Source organism: Numida meleagris, chromosome 4, assembly GCF_002078875.1.
Source record: "Numida meleagris isolate 19003 breed g44 Domestic line chromosome 4, NumMel1.0, whole genome shotgun sequence".
Taxonomy (NCBI): domain Eukaryota; kingdom Metazoa; phylum Chordata; class Aves; order Galliformes; family Numididae; genus Numida; species Numida meleagris.
Genome location: NC_034412.1, coordinates 34512180 through 34524406, shown reverse-complemented (window position 1 = coordinate 34524406; position 12227 = coordinate 34512180). Strand labels below are relative to the sequence as shown.

At 50.4% G+C, this 12227-nt stretch overlaps 1 protein-coding gene across 4 annotated transcripts in view; it reads left to right on the top strand.

Moving 5' to 3' along the window:
* Positions 1 to 11770, top strand: part of MAML3 (mastermind like transcriptional coactivator 3) — a 201101-nt gene extending 189331 nt beyond the window's left edge. For 3 of the 4 annotated variants that reach the window (XM_021396963.1, XM_021396961.1, XM_021396964.1), the window contains 3 exons: positions 2463 to 2705; positions 5076 to 5163; positions 8530 to 11770. In XM_021396963.1, coding sequence (XP_021252638.1) covers positions 2463 to 2705; positions 5076 to 5163; positions 8530 to 9521 — 1323 coding nt within the window. In that variant the 3' untranslated portion in view covers positions 9522 to 11770. The remainder of the gene's footprint in view (positions 1 to 2462; positions 2706 to 5075; positions 5164 to 8529) is intronic. The other variant, XM_021396962.1, reaches the window with a different exon arrangement.

The following is a 12227-nucleotide window of genomic DNA, read 5'->3' as shown; positions in this document are numbered from 1 at the left end:
GGGGTGTCAGCAGGGCAGCGAGGAAGCGGTGCCAGTTGCCAGAGAGAGGAGAGCAAAGAGCGGGGTCGGGATGGATGATTTGGGAAGCGGACGAACCTAGTGGCAGCAGCGCCCACTGCAGAGGTGCTCGCGGGGCCCTTCGGACCAGGCTGGGCTCCTGCTGTCAGGACAGCCCAGCGCTGCTCCCGGTGATGGTATCAGTGGGGCCTTTCGTCATTGTTTGGGAAGAGCTTTGGCAAAAAAAAATGGAAAGGGGGGGAGGGTAGTGTTCTGGCTTGATGAAAAAGGCCTGGCTTTAAATCTGTTTTTAAAGCTGGAAGCAGGAAGTTTTCACTATGAATAGGCCAACTCCTGTACCTCGAAATGGCCGAACACACTGCCCTGGAAGTAACACCTCGGTGCTAATCTTCACATTTCCTCCAGCTGCTGCATGGGCTGTCAGCTGCTGGGACATCTTGCAGAGCTCTCTGCTTTCCGCAGCCCTGGAGCTACGGCACGGTGCAACGCGATACAGCACGGAGCCCCTCTGCGCACTGCTGCCATGGGGCACTGCTCTCTCTGCCTGTCTGTGTGTGTGAGAGCTGGGATGGCAGCTCTGCTGTGAGGTTGTATTACAGTGGGCTGCAGCCCCGAGGGCTTGGGGCAGCTCCTGCTGATGTCACTGCACACTGAGCCTTCTGGCTCCTGGTTTTCCTTTCCCTCTTTTCCGTGTTGTAGCTGCAGCAAAGGCTCCATTCTTTGGCAGCGTGGCATTGCTGTTGTCTATAAATGGAAGCGGTTGGCCCGTCTCCCAGTGTAACACAAGATAGCCCTGTGCATCAGTTATGCAATCTTCAGCTTGATGACTTCATCGGGGCAGGGGGAGGGCGGGGGGGGCAGGACGGAGCCCTCACTGCGTGTCCCCCGAGCGAGGAGATGTTGGACCAGGCGGTGAGGTGCTGTGTGAGAAGGGAGCAGGGAGCAGCGGGGGAAACTTTCAAACCAGGGCATGAGTTCAAAGGACACTGAAGCTCAGCACTGGGAAGCTGCCTTTCAGCTGAGAGCCCTTCAGGGACTATCTGTGCAGGGTAGAGATGTGGACAAATTGTATTTTCCTGATATTTCTTCAAAAGGGTCCTTGAAAACCTGACCTTCGTGCCAAAGGGCTGATCCTGATTTGCCCAGCTATGCTCTAGCATGGCTGTTAACCCTTCCATTGGCAGTAAGATTGTTTTTCTGAATGTTCCCATCGCATGGTCATTGACACAAGTCAAACAATCAGCGAAGTAGGTAGAATCTAAACCTTGCCCTGAAATGCTTTGCACAGAGGGTTCTGCAGCGATGCGGGTCCTTTCCATCAAGGAAGTGTTTTTAATGAGTAACCATCTCTACTGCAACAGCCAGAGAGGCTCTAAGAGCGCAGGCAGCGCCTCCAAGCAAGCAGCACTGCCGTGCGGTTTCCCAGCCCAGCAGAGGTGAGGATGTTCATGATCGGGGCTACCCAGCTCCTTGCCACCACAGCGGCGCGGTCAGCCACCGGGGCCGGCCCTCCCACACCGGTTGGCACCTTCCCCGTGGCAGCGGCCCCCCAGGCTGAGGTTTAGTTTGCTTTTCCCTGCCAGTGAGCTCGCCCCACACTATGGCATTACATGGGTAAGAGGCAGCGAGCGGCTCGCAGCTCCTGGGTGCCAGAGCGCGGGCCATTGCAGCACTCCTGGCCTGGCCCCGGCGCTTGGTGCTCAGCCGTTCCGAGCCGAGCCGAGCCGAGCCGTGGCAGCGGGCGGGCAGCGGCCCCTGCCGGCAACTCGCCGCTCCCGGCAGCACCGCGGGGAGGTGCGGGGGAGATGGGGTCTGCGGGAAGATCCTGCCCGCAAAGGCGGGGAGAGCAGGGTGATTTTAGGAATAGGTATCTGTGGCATCACGTGTCCTGCGTCCTTCCAGCTACAGGCTCTTTGTCCTAGTGGGATGGAATCTCAGATAAACACGTTATGTGGTTAAATCCTGAGATTCTGGTGCAATACAGCAGAAATTAGGGCTGCCAGCTCACCATGTTCACTGTGTGTGCCTAAAACCTCAGCTCCTGAGTCCAAAGGACCATATGACAGTTTGTGGAAAAAGAGAAGGAAGTGGAAAGAGACGTGATGATGGGGGAAGACCTTGGAAAAACATTGCTCAGAGGTTACTTATCTTGAGTGCAAATAAACCTCATACCCCATTTTATTTCCTTGTTACTGGTGAATCATGAAGTGCTCCTCCCTTAACAGAGGGGGCCTGGAGCTCCGGGTTCTGGTGGGAGAGAGGAGAAACGTGCCCCTATCCCTGCAGCAGACAGTGTGGTCACAAGCCACCAGCATTTGCCCAGTTTTCCCACTTTCTCCAAGCTCCAGCCCTCACCCACAGACAACGCTCACTGTTAATGAGCCATAGTTTCCCTACTCACAGAGCACCCTCGGTAACGAGCCCTCCTCCCTCTCTCCGCACAGGAGCAGCACCAGGTGGGACTGTCGCGGAGCACAGCACCCATGCAGCCCTCTGTCCCATCGGGAGCCAGCAGCGTGGTCACAGGCACGAGCTCGGGGGGGCCCTTCCTGGGCAGCCAGCCACAAGCAGCCATCATGAAGCAGATGCTGATCGAGCAGAGAGCCCAGCTGCACGTGATAGAGCAGCAGAAGCAGCAGTTCCTAAGAGAGCAGAGGCAGCAGCAGCAGCAGATCCTAGCAGAGCAGGTACAGTGTCTGTTTGTCTCAGGTTCTGCAGCCGGGGTGAGATCGTGAGTACTACAGACGGCGCAGCACAGCCCTTCCTTTCCCCTTCAGCAGTTCTTTCTCTGATCTCCGAGATCAGTTCCTTACTTTGTTTTGTCGCACCAACAACACGAGCCGTCACGCTAGCCTCAGGCAGAGGCTGGGCACTGCGGGCTGAAGTGGGGGAGCAGTGAGCCCAACCCCAGCAGTGACAGTGGGAAGCTGTGACATTCGAGCCTGTCACCAGTTCCCAGAGCTCTCAGTCTTGTGCAGTACAAATGTCACATTACCTGGTCTAAATGGTCACGTCTTATGCGTGTTTAATTCAACTGCAGTTTAAAGGCAACCCAGGAGAAAGCCAGAGGAAAGTCACACTGTTCAGTTACTGCAAGCTCACCCCTAAGTTAAACTTGCAGTCCACTACATCACCTAGAAGATGCTCTGATAGGTCAGTCTAAACTCAGCAGTGTCTCTCTTGCTAGGGGAAATACAGTTTAAGACCTAGGTGCTGCTTTGAGTTAGAACTTGTGCATGCTATATGACCACAGAAATACTGATGGCCTGCCCCTCTTCACACAGCCTTTCTGAGCAATGTAAAGCTTATCTCCCAAGAAACAGGAAGGATGCTCCTTAAAAGTGTCAGGAAAAAGATGGCTTGAGAGCAGCCCTGAGGAGAAGGATTTGGGGGTGTTGGCTGATGAAAGATTTAACATGAGCTGGCAATGTGCGCTCACAGCCCAGAAGGCCAACTGTATGCTGGGTTGCATCAAGAGAATTGTGACCAGCAGGTCGAGGGAGGTGATTCTGCCCCTCTACTCTGCTCTCGTGAGACCCCACCTGGAGTGCTGCGTCCAGTTCTGGGGCCCCCAACACAAGAAGGACATGGAGCTGTTGGAGTGGGTCCAGAGGAGGGACATGAAGGTGATCAGAGGGTTGGAGCACCCCCCGTACAAGGACAGGGTGAGAAGGTGGGGCTCTCCAGCCTGGAGAAGAGAAGGCTCCTAGGAGACCTTATAGCGGCCTTCCAGTACCTGAAGAAGGGCTACAGGAAAGCTGGGGAGGGACTTCTTATAAGGGGTGAGGATGAGCGAAAATGGCTTTAAGCTGGAAGAGGGTAGATTTAGACTAGATACTAGGAAGAAACTCTTTCTTTTAGAGTGGTAAGACACTGGAACACGTTGCCCAGCGAGGTTGTGGATGCCCTCTCCCTGGAGGCATTCAAGGCCAAGCTGGATGGGGCTGTGAGCATCCTGGTCTAGAGGGAGGTGTCCCTGCCTACAGCAGGGGGTTGGAACTAGATGATCTTAAAGGTCCCTTCCAACCCAAACCATTCTATGATTCTGTGGTCCTATGAAGATGCATGAATGGGTTCAGAGAGAACAAGTGCAGAGTGATGTTGCAATAGTATTTCCTCTGCACGGATCAGTCTGATTCGTGTGCGTCAACCCAAGAGCCAGTCATTGACTTGGTTGCTGAAGGCAAGACTAAAAGGCAGAGCCCGTAAGCTTTTGGCTGCTTTGTGCCTAATGAAGTTCCCTTAATTTTTTTGATCATATGTAATGTGTATTTATAAACATCGGGATTAGTATTTGCTTCCTTTCAGTCTCTGCCATTCTCTTACCTTTGTTACTCAGCCCTGGTTTGGGACAAAGCATCTGTACAGCTGCAGGTGAAGCAACAAGAGGCATCATTGTAGTAACTGCTCAGTCAAGTATACCCAGGGCTTTGAAAGCTCTGATAGACATGCTCTCTGTTTTTATAACCAACTTTGCAATTGCCAGCTCCCCAGATAGCATGAGGAAGAGGAAATGTGCCTTAGTAGCTGTTCCTGTTCTGGCTAGGCAATGGTCCTGGGACACAGTGCTCAGATCAGGAGGCATTGTCCCTTGCAGCTGAGGGTTTTGGGTGCAGAGGTGGGCTGTATTCTCGTACCAGGAACATACATATATATATATGCAGGTCTTGTCAGGGCTGGGGGAATGAAAGGGTGTGCGGATACAGCTGCACTCAGACCTGGGTGAGCAGTGGTATCTCATATCCCTCCCTCCTCATTCAGCCTGAGGACAGTTCAGTTTGCTCTTTAGAGGTCAAGATGAAGTGCTTGTAAGTAAGGAGAGATGATGTTAGCCTCAGTGCTTATTCCTTTTTGAACCAGAAGGAGTCTGTGTGTTGAGTAGCCCAAGTACTCTCAGGAGGATTCTTCAAATGTCTCCACTTGTCTCTCCAGAACAGCTTGCTAGATAAGGAACACTGCAGTTCTGCTGCAGCACTTTGGTCACCAGCCTCTTTCCAGCTCGCTAATTAATTAATCATCTTTTTCACTTCTGCTTTCTTTCCCTCATTCATTTTCAGCAGTTGCAGCAGCAGTCACATTTGCCTCGGCAGCATCTGCAGCAACAGCGGAGCCCATATCCAGTGCAACAGGTCAATCAGTTCCAAGGTAAAAGTCAAATTCTTTTTCCTGCTGTGGAGGCAAAATATGCCCCTGGAGCAGGCATATGAAAATCCGTGCATTTTGTGAATACGGGGAGCTAAGTGGTGTGGCAGAATAGGAAGGTGGGCCGTTGAACATTTGCACGTACCACAAATTTCATATAAGGGGAATGCCCAGTGTGGAGCGTTTGGTCATGTTTCTAGTTTCCTTTCTGTTCCACTCAGCAAAAGCTGCATTTTGTATTTGACATGTGTTTTGCCTGCTTGATTCCTGGGTTCAGTGGACTCATCTTGTTTGCCTTCACTCTCATGATTCTTTTTTTTTCAGCCAGCATCCCTCGTTGTATCCTGCTTTTACTCTTCTTCGTGCCCTACTTTGTTCAATTTGATGAGCAGGGAATTTCAGAGAGGTCACCTTCATCTGGAGAAGGACCAAGCAGTAGTGTCTGATAAATGTCAGGTGTGAGAGAAATAGTGAAATATCTCAGATGGAAATGGAGATTTTTGTAATGAACTCACAAAACAAGGGTTATTTCGGTGTGCTCACAGATAATTGAGAAATGTGAAGGTAATTGTTTTGGTTTAGGAAAACAGTTAATTCTGAGCTTTTTTAGTGCAGTGCATCAGCTGAATGCCTTCACTAGCCATGGATTCTGAATATACATAGAACCAGCATGTCCTTGTGCTGCGTATCCACGATAGTCTCTCATAACTGCAACAGAAACAAGGCAGGCGAGCTCACCACGGGTCTGGTATTCAGGTAGCAAGCAGACGGCCAAGGCTTCTGCTGACAGACAGCCGGGTGGCTCTTTCTAATTGCCTTCCGATTCGTGTTTTTGGCAGCATTAATTCTATGCCAAGTGAATTCTTTCCCGATACCTTGTTTGCAAAATCAAAATGCGTGTGTGCACTGTCACGCATTATTTGAGAAGCACGTGTAAAATCTTTTCTGTGTCAGTGCTTTTTTGAAACCTTGCCTTCATACGTATAATTTAAAAGAAATGCAAAAGAGAGTTTAGGATAATGTGACAGAGCGAGGAATTCGTTTTCATAAATGAGCCAATTTAAATATAAATATTTCACCGTTTTTTTCCTATTTAGTCACGATACTGTAATCCAGTGCAGTGGGTTATGTGGAAGTGAGACCAGAAGGTGGCCCAAAATATTCAAATCTCCTGCATCTCCCCTTTAACTGCTTCTAGCCTGAAGCCCTGCCGCTCCTGCCAGGCGCAGCAGCTCACAAAGGCAGGGTGTGAGCCGCTCACTTCTACCGACTCCTTTGGAAGTTTGCAACTGCTGTTCTGCAGTTCACAAATGGCAGGAGGTGCACTGCAAGTTTTTAGCATTACCCGTACTCGTCAGCACTGGCTGGAATCGCTGTAAGAAGAGGTGTCTTGCAACCGTGGAGGAAGGAGGTGATCTACATTTAAAACAAAGCAAGGGGACCCTAGTGCCAGTCATGAAAAAAGCAGTTTAATTGGTAGCATAGATGAAGTAAAAGCTGCCGGTACATTTGCCCTCTGCAAATAAGATCCAGATGGTCTCTCTTCATGCTACAAAATGCTCCATTTATGTATGCGTTGGAGAGTCAAGCTAAAAGCATCCTCCTGAAGCTTGTCCTGCTGCAGGGAAAACGTGATGTAGCCATCCGCTGCATCGTGCGTGATGCTATAGGAACGACACTTTGGTTATTCGTAGCCATCTCTCATGGGAACCTGGCCAATGTCAATAGCAGGGCCTAAGGTTCTCTGGTCTCCACAGACATTGCAGGACATTGTCTGCCACTGAGGGACAAAAGGCAGGAGCTGATTTAAGAGCATCCTGATTTTGTTGTACAATTTATGACTCTTGCAGCAACTTTTTTTCTTGCATTTAATAACATTTGAGCCGAGGTAATTGTGAGCATCTTGCTCTCGGAGCTCCGCCTGCAGAGGATTCTATTTAGTTTGGTATGGTATTGACTCAAAACCACAATGAACCCATGGCACAATCAGAGCTCCGGTAATTGTTTTTAAATAAAGATAGTAAATACAGAAGCGTATTGGCTTCCTGGAAATCAATAGCTCCCCCACTCCTCAAAGGAAGACACGAGCACAGTCCAGTTCTCTGCCACGGTGTGGAATTTAACAAGGTTAGGATTTTCTGGTTTCCCATCACTGGCCTAAGGTGAACTAAAATGTGCTTATCATATCGATTCACTAATACACTTTCCTTGCTTTAAATGTCCACAAAAAAACAATTTTTCTTCTTTCCATAGACTTAATCAGTAACAGTGGTATAGAAAATCCATTCATTTATGCCTCCTGAGCTATTAAAAAATTGATTGGTCTTCTGAGTCTGACATTTCCATTTTCAGGGCTTACTTTTGAAAGACAATGGCGGTATTTAAAGGGGAGCTTCAAACAGTTAACTCAAGTTTGGCTTTTTGCCTCAATTGAAGGCCAGTGGAAACATTCGCATTTGCTTGGTAGAAGCTGAACCAGGTGTATCTGAAGAAGATTAAGTGCTTCTGATCACAGTGATGCGCAGCTTTCAGAAGGCTGAGGGACTAACTGTTGCACAGAGCAAGGCGCACATTGTCCCTGGGCCTGTGGAAAAAAATGCACGGAAACAAAAGAAAGACACACTTTTACTTTTGGAAGGAGACTTTTACTCCTAGGTGACTGCAAAAATAACTACTTGTTGGCCACAGCAAAGTAACAGAAAGACAGGCCTCTGTTAGCCCTGCGGCCTGAGTGCCGTGCAGCACGAGCGGCTCATTAGCAGGGAAGTAACCGTGGCTGTAATGGCACATCACATGTGGAAAGAATCACATTGCCACGATTCTTCAAAAATCCAAAGCCACCAGTCCCTTTGGGTGCAAATCCCCAAACTGTCGTAACTGAAAATTACTTAGTGAATAAACCATTGGCCTTTTCACCTTGCCAGCCTCCCTTCAGGCCTGATGGGAAATTAGGCTGCTGGCCTATATTGACAGCACTCTGCGGAGCAGCGTCCCACTTCACAGATGTAATACGTAACTCGATCGGTGGTTCCTGGTTAAGGAAGAACTCAGCTGTGCTGCCTCTCACCTCTGAGGAGTGGGGATTTGACAGGGCAGCGCAAGGCTGCAGCCACAGCGATGCGCAGAACGCATCATCTCTGAGATGCAGCTAACATTAGGCTGCAGGTATGTCTCCCAAGGACGGGTAACCTAGTTCTCTGCTAGCCTTCATGTGAAACAGTAATTTATTCACTGGAAAAGCACAGCAAACTGAAATCCCACTGCCGTGCAGGAGGCTCCTACAGATTCTCTCTTAAGCAAAGATGTGTTGATTTGTGTAAGATTTACAGGATCGTGTTTTTTTCTCACCTTCCTCCCTTTTTGGCATAGGTTCTCCCCAGGATATAGCAGCTGTGAGAAACCAAGCAGCGCTCCAGAGCATGAGGACGTCCCGAATGATGGCCCAGAACGCGAGCATGATGGCAATGGGTCCTTCCCAGAACCCGAGCACGCTGCCCACTACTGTGGGCCAGTCAGACCTGGGCATGGCTCCTTACAGCAACGCCTCTTCCAGCCAGCCAGGAATGTACAGTATGAGCACAGGGATGAGCCAAATGTTGCAGCACCCAAACCAAAGCGGCATGAGCGTGGCACATAACACAGGCCAGGGAGCGAGGCAGACTGCCTCTGGACAAGCAGTGGGAATGGTCAGCAGTTTTGGTCAGAGCATGCTGGTAAACTCTGCTCTTCCCCAGCATCAGCAGCAGATGAAAGGAGCGGTGGGCCAGGTCTTACCCAGGCCGCAAGCACCGCGGCTTCAGAACCTGATGGGGACTGTCCCTCAGGGAGCGCAGAACTGGCAGCAGCGAGGCTTGCAAGGTATACCCGGAAGGACTAGCGGCGAAATCGGGCCTTTCAATAATGGCACAACCTACCCGATGCAGTCTGGACAGCCTCGGCTGCCCAAGCAGCATTTCCCGCAGGGACTTAATCAGGCAGTCGTGGACACGAGCGGAACAGTGAGAGCCCTGAACCCAGCAATGGGGAGACAGCTGCTGCAGCCACTGCCTGGGCAGCAGGGGACCAGCCAGGCCAGGCCGATGGTGATGCCTGCAATAAGCCAGGGGGTCCCCACGATGTCTGGATTTAGCCAACCTCCCACGCAGCAGATGCCAGGTGGCAGCTTTGCTCCGAGCAGCCAAGGCCAGGCCTACGAGAGGAATCCCACTCAGGACATATCTTACAGCTACAGTAACGAAGGAGCTGGGGGCTCATTCTCCAATTTAGCAGAGGGCGCAGACCTCGTGGACTCCATCATTAAGAGCGGACCAGGGGATGAGTGGATACAAGAACTCGATGAGTTGTTCGGAAACCCCCAGTGAATGGGCTTGTATAGTCTGGAGTTTCGGTTGTTAAGTTTGAAAAAGTCAAAGAGAGAGTTGGATGTGCTCCCCATCCTCGGATTGTTGGGGTTTTTGGTTTGAATTGGTTTGGAGTTATTTTGTTTATTTTCTTTTGGTTTTAATCGTGCAAATCGAGCTGATCTGTAGCCATCTCGGGAAGGTTCGGGTGATGCTGAGAACATCGGTATCACAAGACTTCCACAAGCAATCTCCATGGCGTGACAGCACCTGCTGCGTGGGCGTGGGGCAGGATGGGGAAACTGGAAAAGGCAGCTGATGCCTCTGGAAGGGAAAATGTGGTCTTTCTCTGCCAAAATGAGGCTTCCTTGCACAGGGGTATGGGTAGTCCCAGTGTCTCCCACCTCGTGTAACTGCAAAGGCCATAGCTTTCAGGGTAGCAGATGGAAGCCCAAAGAATCCCGCAGGTGACCGTGCGTGACCAGCCCAGGTGTCAGCAGGCCTCAGCGAGCCACGGCCGGGCACTGGGCCGCTGCAAGGGGTACGTGGCAGACACGTGACAAACCTAAACGGTCACAGAAAGGTCACCATTTTCACTGCAGAGTGATAAAAATCCAACGGGAGCGTAACAGAACATGAATTTGGCGGTGTGGTGAGGACAGTTTGATTATAGGGCCGCCGCTGGAGGAGGCTTTGGTGGGTGGGTTGTGTAAGGAGCTATTTAGTCCCCGAGGGGCTTGCAGTAGTGCTTTCCTGTCAGAGCACTTTGTGTGTATCTGCTGCCCAGGGTGCAGAACAGAGCTGAGAGGGACGCTAAAGGGCTGCAGGCACCAGGGGGCGCCAGTGAAAGTCCTAAGCAGGTCCCTGTTTCTCCTCCTCCCCAGTATATTTTCATACATCCCCCTCCCATCTGTCAGCATAAAATAAACTCACTGCACTTTTCTTCACAAAGGGGCAGGGAGGGCAGGAGAAGACAGGAAAGAGAAGATGTGCAGGGCGGGTCTGGCAAGCAGGAACGGGTTCCTCCTCTCATACTGCAAAATGCAGGCTTGGCACATTGGCGTGTCTGGGCTCTCGACCTGACATTATGTGCCACCTGGTCTTCTGTTTTAAGCGAGTGGCAGTCTGACCTCCTTTGTTTGCTGCAGCATTTGAAAAATAGGAGCCAAGGAAGGACTGCAGTAAAGAGCATTCATGAATGGCTAAAATAATGGATTTAGGCATTAAAAACATTGAGTCTGCCCAAATGTGCTTTTAGGTAACAGTGACGTATCACTGTCTCCGCTGTCTATTTCCACTGTGTGGACTGGTGCCGAGAGCACTGCAGTGAAGAGGTGATATGTCTTCCACAGATACGCCGGCCATTCTGAATGTCTGATGCAGCTGGGGCCTGAGCCAAGGAGAGCTGCCCTCAGAAACCTGCCACCTCCTCAGCCGAGAGCTGCCCATCGGGGGAGGTCATGCTCACCCCTTCTTAAAGCACAGCGCGAGGCCCCATTCCAGTTGCTGCCGAAGATGGCAGAGGTTTGCCTGTCTGGTGCTGCAAGAGGAGCCGGGTCAGGTCCCAGTGCAGTGAGCGAGAGCACCGGCCAAAGTTCTCAGCCCACAGCCATGCCATGGGCACACGGCTCTTGCTGGGACGAGCCTGAGGGAAGGGACGGCCCACAGTGACAGCGCCCTGAAGGACAGGGACAAGGGAGCAGTGTGGGGGCTGAGGCAGGCCACTGGGAACTGGGTTTGGATGTACACAGCCACCGCCCCAGGAAGAGCAGCTCTGGGGCACGGATGGCGGCCAGCGCCGAGCTGTTGTCTTTGCAAAGCTTCCTCCAAATACTCCGTACTGGGACCAAGTATTAGAGGTAGATTTTAATGGATTTGGGGTTTTGTTCCTTTTTTTTTTTTCCTCCTTACTATGGTGCTGATGTATATGTAATATTAAAAAAAAAAAGTTATTTGTAAATATGTTTTTACAATTCTACAGATATCACTGGGTCTACTATCTGTAAAATATATACATATAAAAAAATATATATATACTGTTTGTTTAAAATAGAGTATTTTTATTTCATTCCTTAACTCATCCTTACTGCAGTGGTATTGCACTTCAGATGATGTCTAATTACTAATTTGTACTGTATCCCTGATGGCAACTTGCTCCATTTTATTCAGATTTTTCTAGTTTTCTGTTTTTACTTTGTACATTAAGCATTGCTTATTTCCTTTTAAGACCTGTACAGAGCTCTGAAAATGTAGAAAAAAGCTGATGTTAACATACCACTTTTAAAGAAAAAAAAGAGAAAAAAGAAAAAAAAAAAAACACCGCCAAACAAATAAAAGATGGTTATCTGAGTCATATGCAAGGCTGGTCTGTGGGATCACCCCTCGCCCCACTGCTCCTGGAGCACACTGGTGACGCTGCCCGAGACGTGGGTTACTGGGCAGGCAGCAACCACAGGTGAGCGCAGGGAGCTACTAGGGGCTGGTTGCATAGCCAGCTGTGTACTATCGCTCTGAGGCTGTTCTGCCCCTTTCATAAGAGCAAGGAGGGCTCTCATGGCTGCCACGTGTTGTGAGACAAGGCCTGTACTCAAGAGGTTGCTACAGGTGAGCTAGTCCCTAATTGCGCTACCATGAGGGGCAGCGTGTCTCAGTTTCAGCAACCGCTCAGTACAGGAGGGAAATGCTTTTGGGGAGGACTTGGGGTGAAAGGTGCAAGAGTGCTGCAGC